The sequence below is a fragment of the Puntigrus tetrazona genome, chromosome 4 (genome assembly GCF_018831695.1).
Source record: "Puntigrus tetrazona isolate hp1 chromosome 4, ASM1883169v1, whole genome shotgun sequence".
In the NCBI taxonomy this organism is placed as follows: Eukaryota; Metazoa; Chordata; class Actinopteri; order Cypriniformes; family Cyprinidae; genus Puntigrus; species Puntigrus tetrazona.
In genome coordinates this window covers 18,445,118-18,470,165 of record NC_056702.1, presented here as the reverse complement: position 1 = coordinate 18,470,165, position 25,048 = coordinate 18,445,118, and the positions used below count along the sequence as shown (strand labels likewise).

Below are 25,048 nucleotides of genomic sequence, written 5' to 3'. Positions count from 1 at the left end.
TTGTATGAATATTTTAAATTTTTAAGTACTCAATATTTTTTTTTCATCTTAATCTGTTCTGCTATTTATCAATTTTAGAGCATACCAACAATGCATTAACTAACAAATGCAAACAATGTAAACATCATTTGGCTTAAAAACATCAGCTTTCATCATTCACAATTTGTACCATTTGGCCAAGGTTCTTAATGCAATTAGTCTTTCATGTAGACCTTTCCAGAACTCATCCAAATCCACCTCCAGATGATGAAGTTCTGAGGGCTGCTAGACTCAAACATGTCAAGCGAGTTAGTTCATATTGTTGCACATCAATGAAATGTGGAATGGCCTTGCAGCACATTGTTATCTAAGTGTCAAACACCCTGACCTCCTGGTCAACCTTATACCCATCTGCCATGTACTTGTTGAGTTAATCCTCTACACTGCTGTATGTTGAGTTTTAATTGCAAACGGGAGTCAAAGGTTCTTAAAGTACTGTAATCATGTTTCATTCTGATGCTCCTGATGCAATGAATGTATTATGCAAATCTTCCAGATGAAATAGATCTAAACATCTTTGTGGTCACTGTATATCTGTTCTGGAAGATGCTGAGAAACTGGAGGATAACATTGTGTTTGTCAGCCATGATGAAGATCTGGGCATTTAGATTGAGCCAGATTTGTATCTTACATTGTTTTAATGTACTCTTTACACCAGTGGTGATGAACGTCTGCCATACATCTGGGAATAAAATATACAAAAAGAATGAAAGTCTAAGCAAGGTTCACCCCAATGGTAAATGTAATTACATTTCTGAAAATGAAGACAAAGTATACAACTAGACTACGATATTATTTAATCTACGATATTGTTAATTGAGTTTTTTTTGCGTTGCTGAAGGAAGTATATGATAGGTCTATAATGAGTAATTTTAACGACATTTTATTTTGTACAGAGATTTGTACTTTATTCAGACCTACCTCCATTTCCTTTTTATCCTATTGTATTAGTTTGAGTTTTTTATGTTGATTTTCTGTCCTTTTATTTCCTTGGTGTCACAGTGTGGTTGTAGAGAGAAGCGCGAGACGAGAAAATCACTTTTAACAGTTGTAATGTTCTCCTAACGAGCAAAATAACAATATTACAGGTAGGCAGAAAAAAACACATGTATAAACGACAAGACAAGAACGGACCATAAAACAGAAGCAAACTGGAACTTAAGTACATACAGGAAATCACTAAATTAACTAGACAGAGCTGAACACACTTAGACAATTAACAGGACAGAAAGTAGGGCACATAGAGCACATGGGAGGTGAAAACAACAACAGAGTGACACTTGGTTCCTAAATATGTGTTTATTTGTTTTCATAATTACAGATTAGTTTGTTACATGTCTATTTTAGTTCTTCATTATGTTATTTATAGTCTTTCTTCAGACAATGGTGCAAGTTTGTTAGCTGTTTTGTTGGGATTATATTTTTTTGTTAATTTGAAATAATACAAACCTGCTGCAATTGGATCCATTCTTTCTATAACAGTTGTTTTCTAAAGAATTAAATTACTGAAACTGGCATTTAAAATCTAAAGGAAGGCCATATACTTTTGTTCAATCTAACTGTTTGTCTTGTTCTTTACACAGGCTATGTGGATGCAAACTCACTGCTCAGTCTTGTGAAAATTTGTCTTCAGTTTTACAATCCTCAAACTCAAACATCCTGAGAGAGCTGGACCTGAGTAAAATGACCTGCAGGATTCTGGAGTGAAGCTGCTCTCTGAAGGACTGAAGAGTCCAAACTGTCATCTGGAGATTCTGAGGTAAATGCTTTCAATAAAACAAATAAGCAAAATGTGTTTATCAAATTGAAAAGCTTGCAATGTCATTTTAATATTATTATCCAATCCAGCTCTATATTTATTAATATTTGACTCTGGACCACAAAACCAGTCATAGCCATCAAAATTAAGATTTTTATATAATCTTTAAGCTAAATAAATAAACATTGATTTGTTTATTTTGGATGGTTTATTAGGATATGACAATATTTATCCAGGAGACAAATATTTGAAAATCTGCAGTTTGAAGCAACAAAAACGAAAATCACCATTATAGTTGTCTAAAAGTCCTTAGTAATGCATATTACGAATAAAACAATAAAATTTTATTGACAAAAATAAATTGACAAAATATTTTCATTGGACATGATCTTTACATTAGATTTCAATGATTTTTTTTTTTTTTTTTTTAAATGTTGACCTATACAGTCTATATGACAGGTCAATAAAGAAAGACTTTAATTACATTTTATTTTGTACAGAGATTTGTATTTTATTCAGACCTACCTCCATTTCCCTTTAATCCTGTTTTATTAGTTTGAATCTCCTAGGTTTATTTTCTTTCCTTTATTGCCTTGGTTCCTATTTGTTTTCATAATTACAGATTAGTTTGTCATCTGTCTAGTTTAATTCTTCATTGTCTTATTAATAGTCCTTCTTCAGACAGTGGTGCAAGTTTGTTAGCCGTTTTGTTGTGCTTTTATGTTATTTGTTAATTTGAAATAATACAAACCTGCTGCAATTGGATCCATTCTTCCTATTACAGTTGTTTTATGAAGAATTGAATTACTGAAACTAGCATTTAAAATCTAAAGGAAGGCCATATACTTTTGTTCAATCTAATTGTTTGTCTTGTTCTTTACACAGGCTATGTGGAGGCAAACTCACTGCTCAGTCTTGTGAAAGTTTTTCTTCAGTTTTACAATCCTCAAACTCAAACATCCTGAAAGAGCTGGACCTGAGTAACAATGACCTGCAGGATTCTGGAGTGAAGCTGCTCTCTGAAGAACTGAAGAGTCCAAACTGTCATCTGGAGATTCTGAGGTAAATGCTTTCAATAAAACAAATAAGCAAAATGTGTTTATCAAATTGAAATGTTTGCAATGTCATTTTAATATAATTATCCACTCCTACTCTATGTATATTTATATGTGACCCTGGAACACAAAAGCAGTCGTAAGGGTACATTTTTCAAAATTAAGATTTATACATAATCTTAAAGCTGAATAAATATGTGTTGATATGTTTATTTTGGATGGTTTATTAGGTTATGACAATATTTGTCCAGCAGACAAATATTTGAAAATCTGCAATCTGAGGCTACAAAAAAATAAAAATAAAAATAGTGAAATTCACCTTTATAGTTACCTAAAAGTTTTTAGTAATGCATATTACAAATTAAAAAAATAAGATTTGATATTTAAGGTAGAAAATTGACAAAATATCTTTATGGACTATGATCTTTACTTAAAAACCTAATGATTTTTGGAATATAAGAAAAATGTACAATTTTAAACAAAACTGTCCATATGACAGGTCTATAAAGAAACTTTACATTTACTTTTGTACAGAGATTCGTATTTAATTCAAACCTATCTCTATTTCATTTTTATCCTGTTTTATCATTTTGAGTTTTCTTATTTATAGTCCTTCTTCAGACAATGGTGCAAGTATGTTAGCAGTTTTGTTGTTTTTTTTTTTTTTTGTTAATTGAAAAATAATACAAACCTGCTGCAATTGAATCCATTCTTCCTATTACAGTTGTTTTATAAAGAATTGAATTACTGAAACTAGCATTAAAAATCTAAAGGAAGGTCATTTACTTTTTTTTTTCAATCTAATTGTTTGTCTTTGCACAGGTTATGTGGATGCAAACTCACTGCTCAGTCTTGTGAAAGTTTGTCTTCAGTTTTACAATCCTCAAACTCAAACATCCTGAGAGAGCTGGACCTGAGTAACAATGACCTGCAGGATTCTGGAGTGAAGCTGCTCTCTGAAGAACTGAAGAGTCCAAACTGTCATCTGGAGATTCTGAGGTAAATGCTTTCAATAAAACAAATAAGCAAAAACATGTTCATCAGATTGAAACGATTGGAATATAATTTTAATATTATTATCCAGTTCTGCTTTTTGTTTATACATCATCTTGATTTATACATCATCTTTAAGCTGAATAAATAAACGTTGATGTGATTTATTTTGGATGGTTTATTAGGATAGAGACAATCTAAATCTAAAGCTACAAAAAAAATAAAAATAGAGAAAATCACCTTTATAGTTATCTAAAAGTCCTTAGCACAAATTAAAGATTTATATTTATGGTAGAAATTTGACTAAATGACTTCATGGAACATGATCTTTATTTAAGATCATAATGATTTTTGGCATGAAAGAAAAATTTAGAATTTTGACCCATATAGTCTATATGACAGTGTTGAGACTATTTCACTCAAACGGCTCTTTACCAGGAAGGATCAACTCAAGGCGAAATAAAACACAAGACAGGTTTTTATGGATTTTAAGGCTTGCAAAGATTGTGCTGTCGATTGCAAGCGGGAGAGAAGCAGGTTTCTCCTTAACCTCCCTTTTGTCTCCGAAGCTCAGATTGCAAGTCGCTTTATTTATAGAGAAAAAGACAAGATACAGTAAATGAAAACAATTGGCAACTTCTCTCGTGCGTCAGAGTCTTCACTCCTTCAGATTCTTCCGGTGGCCCTATCAGTATTATGCAGAGGTCATGTCATGACCAAGGATCAAACAGAAATTAAAAACCTACAGGTGCATAACTGTCAACATTTAACTCCAACATTCCGTTCAGACCAAGCTGACAAAGCCTGGCACCCGATGAAAGCTGAAACTGAAGGGTCGAGATTTCAAAATGTCAATACATAACTCTAACATATTCCTCCTGTTTGACGTTTTAGCACCTGAAAAATAACATATGCATATTAAACTACATCTCTACTGATTACTTGATTACATAGTCGATGCTTACTTGAAACAGCAAGGTTGGGCGAAAACCCCAGTATCTGAGGAAAAATTCCCAACCGACCCCCAAGATGTTACATGGGCGATCACCTGTAAGGCTTGCATCTTAATCATAATGTATACATAAAGCTTGAACATAGGAGGAGAATGTGAAAATAAACTGAAAAGGAAGAATGAAATAAAACAGTGCCTTGTTCTCAGCACGGCTACTGTAGCTTATCAGTGTACCTTTTGTATCATAACATCAGCACTCAGCCATGTCACAGCTGTGGTTTTAACTGAGACTTCATACATGATACTTAAAGCTCTCCGTTTCTCTCTTGGTGGAGAAGCATGGTAAAACTGAGAAATGTCTGGCTAATCATTTTAGTAATCATTGCCCTTAAACATGGTAAAACACAGATCATGCACAAACACAGCAAACTTAAGACTGCAATTATTGGTGTGACCATTTTCAATAGCACATTCCACCATCCCCCACTGAACAGCCAGGATAACAGTCCTTGAGTTGTTATGCTGTCTTTCTCCATGGCATCTCTCAATGCAGTGAGGTTGGCTATTGCTTGTTCGATTACTCCTCCGTCCGCATCGTTGTCTGGTATAAACGTGCAACATGATGTTCCAACTATTGCGCACACTCCTCCTGTGGAGGCTGTGAGTTGATCTAATACCAGCCTGTCTTGAAGCTCCATTTGTCTTAACGCTCTCAGCTCTGCCTGTACTCCTTTTATGGCGGCTATAGTGTTATTCACAAACAAACCAAAACGGTAATCCACCGTCTCCATGCGTAACATTAGTTTACCAACCCCATCTCATGGAAAAAGGGCCAGTAAAACTTTCTCTCCATCAGTCCATAGCTTGTGGTCTTTGGGAACGTCCGCCCCCAGATAGAGTCATGTCTCTCAAAAGACCTTTTTCTCAGTCTTACTTTGCTAGGATGTGCACTTACGATGTAGGAATGGTCTGTCAGCAGGACAGGGGCACATCGTCCGGTCCACCTCGCAGGTAGATTGGAATAAACATTGTAGCCACATAACCACACATGTGTTGACTGCGGCGTGGTTCCCATGACGTCAGGAACTGTAAAATATGACTCACAAATTGTCAGTGTAGGATTAATTCCATTATGTTTACCTGCTACACACGCTGTAAATGTCTGATTACAGTATGCAGAGGGGACATCTCCCATTTCTTGCTCTGGAGCGCCACCTAGTGTCTCTCGATTCTCATAACAGGTAAAAACGGACCCTGCTTCTATGTGCACCGGTCCACACAGTTTCTCTTCCCCTGTGGTGTTGAGTATTAACAAGTTCTTGAAAGTCAATGTGCTCATATTCACAGGTGCAGGCAATTTGTTGTTTTTAGTGGAATTCAAATAAGCAGAGCTGTAAGCTGATACAAGTGTTTCAGGAAACAATGTTGAAACATTCCTATACGGTCTAGGAACCATGCGCGGGTTTCTGCTTGCTGCTGGCATTTTAGTACAGACATAGCAGTTGGTTGAATTTGTGCTATTCGCTAGGAACTTTGCATAAGCATACCACATGTTCAAATCAAACTGAGTTTTTAGTTCATGTCGTTCTGTGAACCAGTCAAATTTCACCTCTTTCCGCTCCGCTGCAATTGTCTCTCTTTCCTCCGCATCCATCCACAGCAGGACCCCCACCAGGACTGCTACTGCCACAAAGGTGATTTCTTTCCACGCCATGCTAAAAATGAGTAGGGCTCTGTTGGTTTCTTCACCGGGTTGAGACCAGCGAGGCCTATTGCCTTCACCACCCTTTGTAACCGGACTTCACACCCGCACTCGTGCGTTTTAGGCAGGAAACTCTGTGACCTTTTTACAGTGGCTCTGATGAATCCACGTAGATCTCTCAGCAGTCTTCAAGGCAGTTGGGGTAGTCAGCACCACGGTGCTTTAATCAGGATGCTGTCGCCTGGTTTCACTCTTGAGGCCTGTGGGGACAGAGGTATATCTGGCAGATCATTTGCTCTCACAACATTTCAAACATTTTAAATTTCAACATTTTGTTCATCCACTCTGCTAGTGTATGCTGCTCTTGTGGTTTCTCACACACATCATCACACAGCGGTAAACTGAACGTACAGTATTTGTACTGTTGGCAAGGTGTCAGTTCAATAAAATCCATGTGGATAAACTGAAAAGGTAGTCTGGCTTTGGAAATTGACCTCTCTTAGGCCTGCAGTTTCCCTGTGAGTTATGTTTACAGCAGATCAAACAAGATTTAAAAAATTTTTTTGAGTAGTTATTAAAACCTGGTGCATAAAAGTACTGTTCTACCCTATGCACCATCCCTCCTGTTGACATATGTGCTTGCCCATGTGTCAAGATTGCTGCTGTTTTGTACAAACTTCGTGGAAGGCACAGTTTGCCTTCAAGTCTGTATGTGTCATCTGACAATTGTGCTCCTTTTGTTAACCACATTTGTTTCTCAGACGCTGGTGCTTGCTTTTGCATGTCTGATATTACTGACATGTCTAATGGAGTTTCTACTGATGTTATTTTATGTATTTCACATATCTCTAGCTTCCCTTGTGCAGCTTGCTTAGCTGCTTCATCTGCCTTTGCATTGCCAAGTGAAACTGGGTCAGTACCCTTTGTGTGTGCGGCGCATTTACACACTGCAATTTTACGAGGGAGTTGAATGGCTTTTAATAAGTCTGTAAGGAGGGCGGTGTGTTTCACGCTTTGACCACTAGCAGTTTTCATGCCCCTTCGCGCCCATTGTGCCGCAAAATGGTGTAAAGTAGAAAATGCATATTGGCTATCTGTGTAGATTGTGACGTCTTTTTCGGAATCGGAGTCATTTTCTGGGTCATCTAGGGGGTCATTATTGGTCTCACCTAGTCATAATTGATCATTATATGGAGCTGGTCTTTGGCTTTCCTCTGGGCTTTTACCCTGTGTTCTGGGCTTTAGCGGTTCTGGGCATTCTCGGATATAATGGCCTTCCTTGTGGCAATTAAAACACCTATCACATTCTCTGTCATCGTGTCTCTGTCTCAACAACTCTCCCCCTCTACCTCGACCACGTGCTGCTTTCCTCCCCTCCTCTTCCTCTCCGATTAGCTTGGTAATAAGTGTCTGCACCAAGTGAGGCCCGCCTTGGGAGAGGGCAGTGAGTGCAGCGAAAGTATGGGCCCTGTCTGCTTTTTCTTTTTTATTTTTCAACAATCCCTGTCCATGTTTGGCATAAGTCATTATGCTATTCACTGAGTCGGTGGACCAACTTATATCATATTTTTTGATGTAGTTCGTCAACTGGGGATTGAATCCTGAAAGGAGTGCTTGTTTTAATTGTTGTTGGTATGGACTAGCCTCCACGACACTCTGTATTCCTGTACATCTTCTCCATCTTTCTGTGTACACTGGAATATATTAGAGTAATCTGGCGCGTCCAAGGGTGTTTCTAATTCTTTCTGTCAATGCTCCTACTGCTTTTTTCAATGCCTCTCCATCATGAGCTAACGGATCATTATTCCTATCTAGACCCGTGAAACTATCCCTAACCAGGCCATATTTGTATTTAAGAGCCAATCCCGCAACTCTGTCAACCTCTTGGCCATTTAAACGATACGTGCGTATCAGTTGGTTAAAATTCTCTATCCATGCAGCGGTATTTTCAAGTGGACCAAGTGCCCCTGCTGCCTCTTTAATGTCTTGGTCTGACCATGGGCGATACACATTAAGGTATCTATTGCGATCGTCCTCTACACCGTAATGTGGATTTGCCACTTGGATGGCTGGAAAAACGGAACCTGATTCTGATGAAAGGTGTGAGGGGTTCAAGGGGTCTTTGTTATGCTCTTTTTCTTCCCTAATTCTCTCTATCGGGGCAACTGCTTCAGCATAGGGTGTATTTCGTCTAGTACGAGGGGGACTGAATTCAGTTATCTTGGATTGGTCATGTTTTTCTGTCTCTTTCCCTTTTACTCGCACTTCACTTTGTGCTGCCTGCTCTCTCGGCTCCTCTTGCTGAGCTGCTGCAGCCGTCTTCTGGCCTCTAGCTGCTCTCTCTACTCTTAACTTTTCTTGCCTATACAATGCCTCTGGTCTCCCAACATAATCTGCTGGATCCTCTTCTTTTTGCACTGCAACCAATCTTTCTAGTTTCTGTCTTTTTCTCTTCGACTTCCACCTGTCTTTTATCAGCCTGCTCTTGCCACTTCGTCGCTTCAATTAATTGAAGTTTCAACAGATCAACCTTTTTTCCCTTGGCTAAGGATAAATCAACCTCTATTTTGTTTATTAAGAGAGCGCAGTCCCTTTTGACTAATTTACCACTGAAATCATATTTTTTATTCCACTCATTGAGATATCGCACACTGTCTGCCGAATCTGCATGCATAAACTTTGGATCTCCCATCAATTTACTTTTTCCTGCACCCATTTTTGCTTTTTGGTAAGAGTCAACGATTAGTCACACGTCTGATCAGATCGTCCACTGCACCAAGCTTCTACAGACACTAATTTGTCTGCGGATACAGCCGTCTGAACAAACCAACTTTTCAATTTTGACTCAAACCCAATACAAATTTTATGTTTGAACGACACAACTCCCTTCTAGTGGGAAAAATATCAGTTGTGTTATTCCTAAACCACAACAACCACCTTATTCACCGTAAATCCTAGTGATTCACAATGACGTTCATACAACACATTCATACCATTCATACCCCTGCGCGCTTAGAACAATTTTTTGTCGACAAACCAATGTCCCAGACTATTGGTCGACAGAATTAAATCTGTCGAGATTACTGTGCTTCCAAAGCAGCTAGTAATCTTGGCTTCACTGTCGATACAGATCCTTCACCTTAACAGGCAAATCACTGGCTACGAACTCGAGCCGGTACCTATTATACTGCAGTCTCATCCACATACTTCAGCCATAAAAACAATACCGGTATATCACCTGATCAGTGCGTTGAGTTGTCCTTCCAACGGCTCCCGTCAGACAGCCCGGAGAAGTTGATTTTTCCAGACGAAGAATCACCGACCCCCCTCGAATTCACGCGGGTGGATTTTTGCAGGCAGCTATTGCCTGGCTCTGATCAGAGACTGTCTCTCGGCTCCTCTTCGTCCTCTCCTCCTCCGCTCTGTCGTGTTGGGATCCGGCTCGAAGGACCAAGTAAATGTTGAGACTATTTCACTCAAACGGCTCTTTACCAGGAAGGATCAACTCAAGGCGAAATAAAACACAAGACAGGTTTTTATGGATTTTAAGGCTTGCAAAGATTGTGCTGTCGATTGCAAGCGGGAGAGAAGCAGGTTTCTCCTTAACCTCCCTTTTGTCTCCGAAGCTCAGATTGCAAGTCGCTTTATTTATAGAGAAAAAGACAAGATACAGTAAATGAAAACAATTGGCAACTTCTCTCGTGCGTCAGAGTCTTCACTCCTTCAGATTCTTCCGGTGGCCCTATCAGTATTATGCAGAGGTCATGTCACGACCAAGGATCAAACAGAAATTAAAAACCTACAGGTGCATAACTGTCAACATTTAACTCCAACATTCCGTTCAGACCAAGCTGACAAAGCCTGGCACCCGATGAAAGCTGAAACTGAAGGGTCGAGATTTCAAAATGTCAATACATAACTCTAACAGACAGGTCTATAAAGATTAATTTAATTACATTTACTTTTGTACAGAGAACTGTATTTTATTCAGACCTACCTCCATTTGTTTGTTTTTTTCCTGTTTTATCAGTTTGAGTGTCACATGCTTGATCTGTTTGCTGTTGTTTTTTAACGTCCCATGTGCTCTGTGTGACCTACTTTCTGTCTTCAGTTGATTGTCTCATTATGTTCAGGTGTGCCAGTTAATTTAGTAATTTACAATTTGCTTTATAAGTTCCTGTTTGTTTGATGTCAGGTTGTCCGGTCTTGTCTATAGAAACGTGTATGTGTGTGTTTTGAGTCTGTCTACCTGCCTGCCTGTCTGCCTGCATTATTATTATTTGCTCTTTTGTAGAAGATTAAAGAATGTTGAAAGTTATATTCTCATCGAGCGCTCCTTCCTGCCACCACAGCGTGACAGAAGAACGGACCGTAAACTGTTAATAAGTGCTGTGTGTTTCCTGTTTTTTTTGTTTTCCTAATGTATGATCCAGATGTCCTTATCCTCTTGCTGGAGCAGGGGGATCGTTCTCTCGAGGAGCACACAAATAACTTTGTGTTCCTCTCGAAAGGCTCATGGTACCCAGACAGATTCCTGTTCACGATAAACTTTAGCGGACTTAACACCTTCACACAAGCGAAGCTGTCCGGGAATGGTCCTTGAGAGAGCATGATTGCTTACATTGAGTGGGTGCTGGTATCATGTAATTCCTTTGTGACTATTCAGTCCATGGACAATGACACCAGTCCAGCTCTGGATCCAGAGCCCAGCCCACCATTTCACCGCAACGCATAGCAACAGCCAGAGCCCACCGATAATGGAGGCTCGCCACAGAGTGCGATAGAGACCTGTTTGCATGCCTTCCAGTGACCGTGCCACCAGCGCTCCCTCCAGTGATCACGCATAAAGATTTCCCACCCTTTTACGTCTCCTGGCAGCCCCTATGCTCACCCTCAGCACACCATTTGGTGGTGGGATTCGCCACAGGTCTGCCAGTCACCATCACCATCGTGGGTGGAGGATCCCTCACCTTGCAATGCAGCCTCCGAGTCCCAGACTCCACTTCGGCCTGTAGACCTGTTAGCTCCCCCATGGCTCCTAGCTTCCTCCTTTCTTTACTGTGGCCCATCAATCCACCAGCTCCGCAAGGCTCCATCATCCCTCCAGCTCCGCATTGTTCTGTCATTGACCATATGTCGCCTTGCGATTCCACTCCTCTGGCTTCACCTCATCCTTCCTTACCTCCGGCTCTGTCGGGCTCCTCTATCCCCCTGGCTCCACCTCGCTCCTTTGTCATTCTGGCTCCACTGCGTCTTTCTCCGGTGCCATCGGTGTTGCCTAGGCGCTCCTGCCTCCTCCTGTCTCCGTCTCCTCGACCACCTGCTCTGCCCTGCTCTGCCTCCTTTGGTCAGCCCCATGGAGTCGACGGCAATTGCCAACACAGACAACAAGCGAAGCTGTCCAGGGGTCCATCCTCCACATGAACCTCCTCCCAAGTTTCCATTCGCTCCTCCTTTTGGTGCTTAATTCCAAGAGGGAGCGATATGTCACGTTTGATCTGTTTGTTGTTGTTTTTTAATGTCCCATGTGCTCTGTGTGACCTACTTTCTGTCTTCAGTTGATTGTCTCATTATGTTCAGGTGTGTCAGTTAATTTAGTAATTTACAATTTGCTTTCTAAGTTCCTGTTTGTTTGATGTCAGGTTGTCTGGTCTCGTCTATAGAAACATCAATGTATGTGTGTGGTTTGAGTCTGTCTATGTGCCGGCCAGCCTGCCCGCATGTATTATTATTATTTGCTCTTTTGTAGAAGTGTTACGTCCCCTATTGGTGTGATGGACTAGGGTAAATAAGGACGCACATAACCGGGAGAAATAACCCTCTTGAATGACATACGAGAACAGGTTAGAACAGGCTTGTCAAACTCAAATTCACAGAGGGCCAAAATTAAAAAAAGAACATTGTCGAGGGCCAGACCAATTTTTTTTATTAATTTATTTATGTTTTTATTATCTTTAAGATACAGTAAACTACTGTATTAACCATCCTCATATATTACAATTGAATTTTTGCTTACATACTGAAACCAGAACAGGGTTAAGAAAATAATAAACAACAAAAACTGAAAAAAATATCAGGCTTCTATATCTTTAACTTTATTGATTTTAATTGTAACCTAAATCTTTTCATCACAGACCATCAAGGCCAACACCTAAAAAAAATATCTCTTTCAACTTTGAACAGACCATGCCATCAGTAAATAAAATAATATTTATCCATTTTAGTTTTTTTCACTGTTCATTTACTCTAATGATGCACATGGGTCCAAGCCAGATACTTGGCATCGCTTTTTACATGCAAGTGCATCAATTTCTGGAGTCAGGTTCTGCGCAGAGGAAATCCTCAGGACTGAATGAAGGTGTTCATCGGTGAGACGACTCCTATGTGGTGTTTTGTTCATCTTCATTAACGAAAACAGTTGCTTGCACAGATGTGTGCTCCCGAACATAGAAAGCATTTGCGCAGCTTGGGCACGGAGTTCGGGCAGCGTGTCAGGGAGGTAAGGTGGAAATTGCGCAGCACCGACAAGTCATATTTTGACTTGAGCGTGTCTAACACTGCAGCTCAATAAGCTCCATTTGGAGATTGCTTGGTGCGTTATTCACATCAAACGTAAAGGGGTTGCTAAAAAGTTCAAATCTACATTTTTGGCCTTCAAAGTCGGCAAATCGTTGGGCAAACTCAGCGCCAAGTAGAATGAGTTTTTCAGCGAACTGTGCAAAAGGCATCACGGCGGTAGTGGTCTGCTCTTTCATGACTTGGCAGCACAAAAAATGAGCCAGGTTTCCCTGCTGCCTCTGACTCTCCCACAAGCGCAACTTGGTTGCCCCCCGGCACCGGCTGCTCTCCTATTGGCCGTGCGTAGATGTCGTCACAGCGTTTTGACGCTCGAATTAAAAATGTTTTAAATCAGGAGTCAAACGCCACCCTTGCGCGACGCTCTGCGCCTCAGTGCGGACTTGCACTCTGTTGCTGACTTCGCACATACACAATGAGTGGCTGCGCTGATGCCACCCAGCGCTTGACGCGTTCAATATGTAGGCACCTTTAGCGGTACGTGCGCTGTATAACGGGCCGGCGGGCCAGATGTAATACATATTTGAAATCATCTCGCGGGCCAAATATAATTGTAGTGCGGGCCAAAATTGGCCCGCGGGCCTGAGTTTGACATGTCTGGGTTAGAAGAAAGAAACAAAACAATCAGATAATTCACTACAAACCAGTGGTTCGTTGTATTAAATAATATCTGGCTATTGCCAAATATATGATCATGAGTGCATATTTACAGGTTGTACAAAAAGAAACAATAAACAGAGAGAAGAAAAAAAAGAGCGGTGCTAAATAAAAGAAATTAACAAAACATGCAATACTAACTGAATCCCCCTCTTCCTCTAACCTAACTGAAAAGAAAGAAAGAAAACAAATCTTCGGCGACTCACGCCGTAACTAAACTACCCTAACTGAAACATAAATACACAAAGCAGCACCCGCTCCTAATCTAGTGTGTCTAACATGGATACCTCTACGTGTTGGAATATGTATGTCACGTGACATCCTTTACTCACTCTTCTCTCGGGAAAAATAGATCATATCTAGATGTTCGACAATAGTACTCAAATGAAACCCCTCGGCTAGTACACAGACAGAGGGACCACAGCACAAATGAGGTACGGTGAAGCTAGCAACAACGCCACCGCCCTCCCGAAGCATGAACACTGTTCCGTTTAAATGCTGCATCACTGCTTCTGATTGGACCTCCAGATCTTGACAGACAGTCAGGCCAACCAATAAAGAAACCTAATGAAAACACAGCAGCAAATAATAACAGAAAAGACATCACCAAAATTACCCAATCACAGAAAAGAGGAGGAGAGAAACAGAAACAAATGTGGTCACGTAACAAGAAGAATAAAGACGTTTAAAGTTATATTCTCGTTGAGAGCTCCATCCTGCAACCAGAGCGTGACATTGAGTTTTCTATGTTTATTTTTTTGTCATTTATTTCCTTGGTTCCTAAATATGAGTTATTTGTTTGTTATTTGTCAATTATTTCTTTTCATAATTACTGATTAGTTTATCACCTGTCTTGTTTAGTTCTTCATTACGTTATTTATAGTCTTTCAGACAAAGGTGCAAGTTTGTTAGCCATTTTGTTGTGTTTATATATATATTTTAAAATATATATAAACATACGGCAGTTGGATCCCTTCTTCCTGTAACAGTTGTTTTTATAAAGAATTGAATTACTAAAACTGGCATTTAAAATCTAAAGGAAGGATGTTTACTTTTGTGTTCAATATAATTGTTTTATCTTTACACAGGCTATGTGGATGCAAACTCACTGCTCAGTCTTGTGAAAGTTTGTCTTCAGTTTTACAATCCTCAAACTCAAACATCCTGAGAGAGCTGGACCTGAGCAACAATGACCTGCAGGATTCTGGAGTGAAGCTGCTCTCTGAAGGACTGAAGAGTCCAAACTGTCATCTGGAGATTCTGAGGTAAATGCTTTCAATAAAACAAATAAGAAAAATGTGTTTATCAAATTGAAAGGCTTGCAATATAATTTTAATATAATTATCTAGTCCTGCTCTTTGTTTATTTATATGTGACCCTGAATCACAAAACCAGTTGTAAGGGTATATTTTTTAAAATTAAGATTTAAACATCATCTTAAAGCTGAATAAATAAGCATGGATGTGTTTAATTTGGATGGTTTATTAGGATATGAAAATATTTGTCCAAGAGACAAATATTTAAAAAATCTGCAATCAGAGGCCAAACTAAATAAAAATAAAAATAGAGAAAATCACCTTTATCGTTATCCAAGTCTGTAGTAATGCATATTACAAACTGTAAAAAAAAAAAAGTTTTGATATTTATGGTAGAAAATTTACAAAATATTTTCATGGAACATGATCTTTACTTAAGAACCTAATGATTTTTGGCATAAAAGAAAAATTTACAATTTTGACCCATACGTGCTATATGACAGGTATATAAAGAATCATTTTAATTACAATTACTTTTGTACAGAGATTTGTATTTCATCCAGACCTACCTCCATTTTATTTTTAATAGTTTTTTCAGTTTGAATTTTTCTGTTCATTTTCTGTCAGGCAGTACCTTACCTCGTGTCTGCCTCTTAGACTAGTATGTGACAATTTTCTTGGTTCCTAAATTTGTGTTTATTTGTTTTCATATTTACCAATTAGTTTGTCATCTGTCTAGTTTAGTTCTTCATTGTCTTATTTATAGTCCTTCTTCGGACAATGGTGCAAGTATATTTTTTGTTCACTTGAAATAATACACACCTGCTGCAATTGGATCCATTCTTCCTATTACAGTTGTTTTATAAAGAATTTAATTACTGAAACTGGCATTTAAAATCTAAAGGAAGGCTGTTTACTTTTTTTCAATCTAATTGTTTGTGGTGTTCTTTACACAGGCTATGTGGATGCAAACTCACTGCTCAGTCTTGTGAAAGTTTGTCTTCAGTTTTACAATTAAACTCAAACATCCGGAGAGAGCTGGACCTGAGTAACAATGACCTGCAGGATTCTGGAGTTAAGCTGCTCTCTGAAGGACTGAAGAGTCCAAACTGTCATCTGGAGATTCTGAGGTAAATGCTTTCAATAAAACAAATAAGCAAAATGTTCAATACAATTTTAATATATTTATCCAGCATTACTCTTTATTTAAGTGACCCAGAACCAGGGTATATTTTTCAAAATGAAGATTTATACATCATCTTAAAGCTGAATAAATAAGCATGGATACATTTATTTTTGATTTATTTTATGTCACAACATCACTTTCGTCTGCACCACCCTTCATCAACAGGAGTCACCACCTGGTCACGATCCCGTTCACACGAATACTAATTACCCGCACCTGTAGCCACTCACCAGCCACCCTTCAAAACAGGCTCACACCAATCCTTCTACGACTGATCACAAAGAAACATGCCTAGAACTCTGGTCATTCTTCTCTCTGTCCGTCTGCCCAACTACCCGTGCTGTCTGCCGCTATTAAGGAAAGAACTGTTTACTTCCTTCTTTACATTGTGATTGAATGATCTCTTTTTGTTTGATGTGCTGGCTGAGCGCCACTTCCTGAGTTATTTATATTAAAGGAAAGTTTCTTTGAAATTCATCAAGTGTCTGCTTCCTTGACCAGAATGTGACAGATGATCAGCTCTTAAAGATATGACAAGTGAGAATTATTGGGATGGATTCCCAAGAGGGAGCAATGCCAGACCCGTTCCAAACGTTGGTTCAAGCCCTACGTGAAGCGGTTAACCCTCCTTCCAACTACTACGCTACTTTTGCCAGAGAAGCTACATCATGTGCGGGCTTTCTCCTACAATGCTCCCTGTACCTGGAGATGCACCTGCACCTTTTTCCCTCAGATCGGGGTAAAATAGCCTTCATCATTTCCTTACTCCCAGGAAGAGCGCTACTCTGGGCGGAAGCCCCCTGGACGACCAACAGAGCCTTGAACACTTCAAAGAGGTATTCGGCCAACCCCTCACCAAGTTCTCCGTGCACGATGAACTACTACAGCTCCCGCAGGCAGACCTCCCAGTACACAAATATATCCTTTGTTTCCGCATGTTGGCTATTTGCAGTGGGTGGAATGACACTGCTCTCCTCTCCGTATTCCGCCAAGGACTCAATCCAGATGCACATGGCTATCTACTATGACAACGTAGGCTTGGAGGTAATCCTACGTAAAGTGTATCCCCTTTTGGTCCTGGAGAGAGAGGCCATGGAGGAATACATCCAGGAGGCTCTCAAAAAAGACTTTATCCGTTCATCCACCTCACTTGCCGTCTTTTAGAACTTCATGAACGAGATCTTCCGAGACATGCTTCATAAGTTCGTCATCGTCTATATTGACGATATCCTCATATATTCACCCAACCTGTCCGCACGCCGTCATCAAGTCACTTAATCCTGCAACGCCTTCGACAACACCACCTCTATTTAAAAGCCGAGAAGTGTGAATTCCATCAGTCCACCATTCACTTCCTCGGGTACATAATAACTCCCTCGGGGGTCAGCATGGACCCCAAGACAGTAGAGGCGGTACGTGACTGGCCCATACCCACTTCTGTCAAGCAACTTCAAAAATTTCTTGGTTTTGCCAACTTTTACCGCCGATTAATTTACAAATACAGTAGCATCGTGGCAAATCTCACTTTCCTTCTCCTCCAGAAACCCATGAACCTTCCCTGGAACCTGAAAGCACAACAAACCTTTTTTTTAGTTGAAATCTGCCTTCTGCTCGGCCCCAGCCCTCACTCATTCTGATTCCAATCGGCCATTCGTCGTCGTAGTGGACACGGCAACCCTGGGCGTTGGAGCCATCCTGTCCCAATGGCACGAGTAGCCTCCTGTCCTCCATCCATGCGCCTTCTTCTCTAAGAAGCTGTCCCCGGCGGAGCAGAATTATGATGTGGGGAATCGGGAATTGTTGACCAATTGACCAAATCCAACAAGCCACGACCACCGAACCTGCTCCGAGATCCAGAGGGGAAGGTGTATGTACCATCCATGCTTGACCCTTCTGGACTCAGTCCACACCTCTCCGGGATCGAGGCATCCAAGTAGCTACCGAACCCTCTCACTCCTCCGAGATCGCTACTGGTGGCCAGTACACTGTGAGAGAGAGAAAAGGTCTCTGCCACACAAATGCACATCTACCACGTGGAGAAATAAGCTGTCTGTCATCATGAAGTTTTATCTCATCAGTTTTTCACCAAAGCTACTCAAGTCAGTTTTGTGTTCTACACAAGATTCAAATATTCTGCTCTCTAACCAAAATAAAAAGCTACTAAGTGCTCTAAACACAACTGTAAGCTGCTGTGTGAACGAGACATTTCAAAATTCACACCTGATGAAAATGCTGTTGACAAGGTGTGTGATTTCACATTGAACCATATTTATTACTCACAGCCCTTGTTCACTGATAAGCTGTGCAAATTCATATTCATTATCAACATGGTTTTTGTTCAGCTTGTCAGTGAACAACGGCTGTGTGTAGTAAATACGGCTCAGTGTGAAATCATGCACCTGATGGCATTTACCCCTGATTACAGAACTGGCTTTACTAACAAAATCTGCAAACATATTGGTCGGTGATTTTTGGTGCATCCCTAATTTTAAATATTTTTGTGATTCAAACAGCTAGTAGGTGTCTAATGGAGTGCAGTAGTACAACATGAAGAATATCAACTCTCTTAGGATTCCTATGAAATGTAACTAAACCCAAAGTGGGCAGGACTTGGCCAATGAACTCTACCTTGTATTCATAGTTTTCAGTAACGTGACCGGTTTGAATACTTGGAGGATAAAACATCCATAAAACTGCAGAACAAACATGTCAGTTTTCTATGTTTCAAAGCCTCAAATATTTAGATCAACTCTCAAATCAATAAAACAAAGGTATATGAACAAAAGTTTTGACCATTTGCGATCCATATTAAGGATCTGACGCAATATTTTAATCAATAAACAGTGAGACAAAACATTATAGAAACACTGAAAGTGCCATTTTAAACAATATGGTAACAATAAAAAATTAAATTCGGTATTTGCCATATTAACACTGCATAGTTTTTAATCATAGTTATTTGTATTGTATTGGGTTCATTTTCTTGCCTGTACGAACAACACAAACATGAATATAAACATAATCAATAAGGGGTTTAATTAATTTTGCCTTTTAATATCAGTGCTTTACTTGTCGGTAAGTGAAGCAAATTTTCATTTTGCTCGCTAGTTCCAGAAAGGCTGTGATGTTGCATGAAAACTATACTGTACAATCCAGACCTTCATTCATCAGTCTGAAAGTCTGGCTACATGAGACCATCCTGGAATCAGTCAGCCATTAAAAACAAGCAGAAGCTGGTTTCTTAAGTAATGGGTGGAGGCAATACAATAAATCCAGTTTCACATTTTCAATAGAAAATGTAGAAAATTGCATCAAATGTCATCAAATAGATTTAATGATTTTTTTTCAGTAACACGGCTCCAATGAACAGTCACTTCCATCATATAATTTATCATGTGTGCATGACATTTAATACAGATTTACTGACAGATAACACTGACATTAACACATGATCCTATAGGATCCTATAGAAATAAATGTAAGAAATAACTTATTGTCACAAGGATCACTGCTGTGTTTTCAGATTGTCTGGCTGTATGGTGACAGAGAAAGGCTGTGGTTATGTGTCTTCAGCTCTGACTTCAAACCCCTCACACCTGAGAGAGCTGGATCTGAGCTACAATCATCCTGGAGATTCAGGAGTGAAGCTGCTCTCTGAAAAACTAGAGGACTCAACCTGCTCATTGGACAAACTGAAGTATGTCTTGCAGAAAGATTTTAGATTTTTCATTTTCAGTTCCTCAGAGACCTGTTGCTGTATGTGTAGGGATGCACAATAATGATCAGTTAAGATGTAAAGCACATTTTGTCAGTAAAGGTGTTTCTGTAATCAGCGGTGAATGTAATCAGGTGGATGATTTCACATTCAGCCGCATTTACTACACAGAATCAGTGATTACAGAACTGGCTTCACTGACAAAATGCGCATTACATATTGGTCAATCATTACTGTGAATCCGTTTGAGTCTATGGAACAGTTTATTTTCAGTTCCTCAAAATAGCAACATGCTACCAATGCTCCTGGGTGCAAATGCATTTTCTAGGTAAACAACTTGGTGCAGGAAAATGAGAAGTGCGTCAAAATAAAACTAGCAAACACTCTTGTGCTGTGCCTTGTGCTTCATTGCCCTGGATATATGATAGGGCCCATAGAGAATATGAGCACCACAACAATGTTACACAACAACAGTATTTACATGTATCTCAGATTACAAGATTAAGCAAGTATTTTTGTTCTCTCTCTGAGGAGTTATATACTTTTGGCAAAAAAAAAAAAAAAAACACCCAGCAAACATGTTTATGTATGTATATATATGTGTGTGTGTGTGTGTGTGTGTGTGTGTGTGTGTGTGTGTGTGTGTGTATATACATATATATATACATGAAAAATAATGTGGTAAAAAAATGGGCATTCTGACAATGTCCAGTTCCAAGGGGTCTAAAAAGAAAAGAGAATTGTCCATCTGTAGACCTCCACAACTCTGTTAAATAGCACATGAAACAGCCCTCCATCCAAAGTCACTTCAGCCCAAGAGGAGTCTTTGTACAAAACGCAAGAGGCTTTGCAAGTTTATCAGCCCTTGTCCACCTTCTCTAGACAGGAATAAGATGCTCTGATGAATCCAGTGTAGTTTATCCCCCCCACTAATAAAGCTTGTATTTCAGTCATCAATTATGAAGGTTGATCTATTCAAGCCAACATATGCCAGGTAAAGGATGCATTTAAATTTTTAATAATTAGAGTGAACAATTCCTTCCAGTTTTTTTGGACAGTTACCTCATCTCCTAAAAAAACACCTAAATTTAAAACCCCCTTTGATCAGCTGCACGATTGAACTCCCCCAGAATATGTACAATGTGCAGTGATCTAAACTACAACTGACTCCATAGGAGGAGATGGCGGACGAGCTGTGACATGCGGCTTCTTTTTGAGTTTCTTCTCTTTGTTTGTATAGCAGTTCAAGTGTGTGTGTGTGTGTGATTTGATAATCCAGCAGTAATGTGAAGATGATTTTATTAATATATTAACTCAACTGTCTGCTCTGTCTGTAGTTATCAATGATCCTACATTATACAGTGTGTAATAAACAGCTCTTTCACAAAATTCTGCTCAAATCAATCAGTTCTGTATTGAGACACAGCCCCACGAGCACCCTACTTGTACCCTAGCATTTGCACAGAAACAGCATAGCAACCACTCCATGTACCCTAGCAGCTGCACAACAACAGTCTAGCAACCACCCAGAACATCCTAGATACTACATAGTAATAACCTAGAAAACACCCTGAGTGCCTTAGCAACTGCATAGAAACAGTTTGTTGTTGACTGATTCTATGTGTGTTTTCTAGTGTTGATCATGGAGGAGACACTAGGATTATAGCAGGACTGAAGAAATGTACGTCTACACACACACACATACACACACACAGCTGTGGTGATTGTTGTGGTGTTATTAATGTCTCTGTTCTTGTATTCAGGGGTGTGTTTTCTCACACTGGATCCAAACACAGCAAACACTCGTCTCAGACTGTCTGAGGAGAACAGAGAGGTGACGTGTGTGTATCAGTCTCAGTCGTATCCTGAGCATCCAGACAGATTTGATGTGTATCTTCAGGTGTTGTGTGGAGAGAGTGTGTGTGGACGCTGTTACTGGGAGACTGAGTGCAGTGGACATGTGGAGATATCAGTGTCATATAAGAACATCAGGAGGAAGAGACAGGGTAAAGAGTGTTGGTTTGGTCGTAATGATCAGTCCTGGAGTTTGTGCTGCTCTCCTCTCAGTTATTCATTCAGACACAATGACATAAAGACTGATCTCTCTGTGAAGCCCATCAGCATCAGAAGAAGAACAACAGGAGTGTATAATGATATCTCTAGAGTTGGAGTGTATGTGGATGAGAGCGCAGGAACTCTGTCCTTCTTCAGCGTCTCTGACACAATGAGACTCATCCACACAGTCCAGACCACATTTACTCAGACCCTCTGTCCTGGGTTTACTGTTTATTATAAATCATCAGTGAAACTGTGTTGATAAATTAGAAGAGACTGATGAGATTCTACCCATAATGCTTTGAGCTGCATGATGAATGAGTAACAGTGAGATGTTATGAGTCTCTTCAAGACATTAATACTGCAGCTGAACTTCCGTAGAAACAGAAATATAAAAATATTTTATAAAAAAAAAAAAAAAAAAAAAAAAAAAAAAAAATATATATATATATATATAACATATGTCAGAAATACTCCGACAGATCACTTAGTGTGTGTGTGTGTGTGTGTGTGTGTGTTTTATTTGTTGTGTCTCATTTATTTGTTTTAATTCTGTTCTTTGGGAGCCCTCACTCAATTACTAGCTGTGCTCAACCCTTCTGCATCCTCTACTATAATTTCCTGTCTGAGGACTTTATAACTCTATGGATGGCCTTTATGCTCTCACTGGAAAGTATTTGCCAGTCTATCTGTCTTACCAAGCGTTTTACCTGTTATCTCTGATTACTTTTCCTGTGTATGATCACTGCCTGTTTTCCTGTTTATCGATTCCCAGATTTGCCCTCTGTATTTTTTGCCTGATTAGACTGATAATCTGGTAGACCCATTAGACCCATTGCCTGCCATTGCCTTTTGGATTTCCCCTGTACCTGTCGACGGATTGGACTTCCTTTGCAATCTTGACTCTCTGCCTGCTTTAATTATTGCCCTTGTGATTATTGCCCTTGCGTCTAATAAACTATCACACACAGATTGTAACTCAGCGTTACAAAATACTTTGCCTCCCACAAATTCAGCAGACGTTTCCAATTTGCAAGTGGCGTTTGCTTACTAAAATGAATTACTAAGAAGCTACCAGGAACAACTCACCAAGCTGCAGTCCATCAACAATGCAGGATATCTCAACACAACTTCTCTATGTCACCCAAGGGAAGTGACCAGCCACTGAATACGCCATCAAATTCAGAATGCTACCAACTTAAAGTGATTGGAACGTCATTGCTTTAAAAGCCGTTTTTTACTGAAATTTGACCAATGAGCTCCAAACTGAACTGGCCTATAGAGGTGAGGAATTGGAATTACTTCCCTAAAAACCCATAGCTTTTCTCACTTCCAGTATGAGAGTCTAGAAACTAACCAACCAGCAAAGCCAAAGCCACGAAACTCCCTCCACAGCAATCCGTCGACTACGCTATCGACCTGCTTCCCAATGCCATGCCTCGTACGAGTAAGGTCTACCAGACTGTAGAGAACTGAGAGTCAGGTAATGGAGCAATACATTTCGGAGGCCCTCAAATCCGCCCTTCTGCGTCCCCAGCTGCTGCAGGATTCTTCTTTGTAAAAAAGAAGGACGGAGGGTTGCGTCCCTGCATTGATTACAGAGGACTCAACAATGTCATGAGAAAATTCCGTTACCCACTTCCCTTAGTCACTTCTGCTCTGAAATAATTACGGGAAGCTACCATATATAACAAGCTAGACCTAGGAAGTGCTTACAAACTGATCAGAATTAAGGAGGGTGACAAGTGGAAAACAGCTTTTCTCACCACAAGGGGTATGGTGAGATATGATGCCATATGGGCTCGCCAACTCACCAGCCGTCTTTTGATCTTTCATAAATGAGATCCTCAAGGGTATCATCAACCAGTTTTTTATTGTCTATATAGATGAAATCCTCATCTACTCCTGAGTCTGAAGCCGAGCACATCACTCCCGTTAGGACCGTTTTATTCTTGAAAACAAACTGTATGTCAAAGCCAAGAAATGTGAATTTCATGTCAGTAAAACTTTCAAAAACTTTCAACTGTCAGTAAAAGAATACCGTAACTGAATGGCCACAACCCTCCACCGTTGAAGAACTGCAAAGATTCTTAGGCTTTGCAAATTTTTACAGATGGTTCATATGTAAATAAAGTCTGATTGCAGCCCCCCTGATATCGGCATTAAAGGGAAAACCTGCTAAGTTGAAGTGGACTCAGGGGGCTAGCCAAGCCTTTACCTCCCTGAAAGAAAGATTCACATTGGCCCCCATTCTAAAATACCTTGTCCCTGACTCGCCATTTTGGAGGTGGAGGTAGATTTGTCTGAGTGGCATAGGAGCCGTTCTCTCACAGAGGTCCAATCAATTAGGCAAACTACACCCTTGTACCTTCTTTTCAGGGAAACTCACATCAGCAGAGAGAAGTTATGATGTGGGCAACAAGGAACTCCACTCCATGAAAGCAGCTATCGAGGAGTGGCGACACTGGCTAGAAGGGGCTGTCCACCCATTCCAAGTCATTACAGATTATGAGAATCTTGAAATCTTGAAATCCACGGTTCTGCGCTTAGCACAGAAAACATTCTGTGCATAGCACTTAGGTTTTTTTGCGTCTGGCCATTTTTTGTACAGTGTGGGCAAATCGGAGCATGTGGGAAAGGCAACTGTGTGTAGGGCTGTTCGTTCAGTATGTCTGGCACTTAAACAGTTCTTACCCACGTTTGTACAGTTCCCTGGCCATAAACCTCTGCTTGTTATTAAAGACGAATTCCACAGAGTGGCAGGTTTGTCCTTTGTAGTAAAATCTATGATGCACATTTAATCATATTATTGATATCTATACATGTATTCATTATGCGCACACACACTTCATACTCCCATAACTTTCTGTTTCAGGGTTTCCAAATGTAATTGGGTGCATTGATGGCACTCACATTCCTATTAAAGCTCCATCAATAAATGAGGGAGACTATGTTAATAGGAAATCTGTTCATAGTATCAATGTGCAGGTAACAACTTAACTTTTTTCCCCTTTTTAAAATCATTAAAGTCATTACTTTTTCCACTAACTAGGTAATATGTGAGGCAACCCAAATAATTACCAATGTCGAAGCAAAATGGCCA

At 39.9% G+C, this 25,048-nt stretch overlaps 1 protein-coding gene across 1 annotated transcript in view; it reads left to right on the top strand.

The window, feature by feature from the left end:
* The window catches only part of LOC122342232 (NACHT, LRR and PYD domains-containing protein 3-like), a 31,308-nt gene extending 6,594 nt beyond the window's left edge, over window positions 1-24,714 (top strand). The window contains exons 6-17 of the mRNA XM_043236042.1: window positions 3,676-3,852; window positions 14,822-14,998; window positions 15,946-16,102; window positions 16,341-16,393; window positions 16,948-17,083; window positions 17,169-17,219; window positions 17,340-17,444; window positions 17,516-17,587; window positions 18,079-18,162; window positions 19,658-19,872; window positions 21,525-21,571; window positions 21,654-24,714. Coding sequence (XP_043091977.1) covers window positions 3,676-3,852; window positions 14,822-14,998; window positions 15,946-16,102; window positions 16,341-16,393; window positions 16,948-17,083; window positions 17,169-17,219; window positions 17,340-17,444; window positions 17,516-17,587; window positions 18,079-18,162; window positions 19,658-19,872; window positions 21,525-21,571; window positions 21,654-22,207 — 1,828 coding nt within the window. The 3' untranslated portion in view covers window positions 22,208-24,714. The remainder of the gene's footprint in view (window positions 1-3,675; window positions 3,853-14,821; window positions 14,999-15,945; window positions 16,103-16,340; window positions 16,394-16,947; window positions 17,084-17,168; window positions 17,220-17,339; window positions 17,445-17,515; window positions 17,588-18,078; window positions 18,163-19,657; window positions 19,873-21,524; window positions 21,572-21,653) is intronic.
* The last annotated feature ends 334 nt before the right edge of the window (window positions 24,715-25,048 follow it).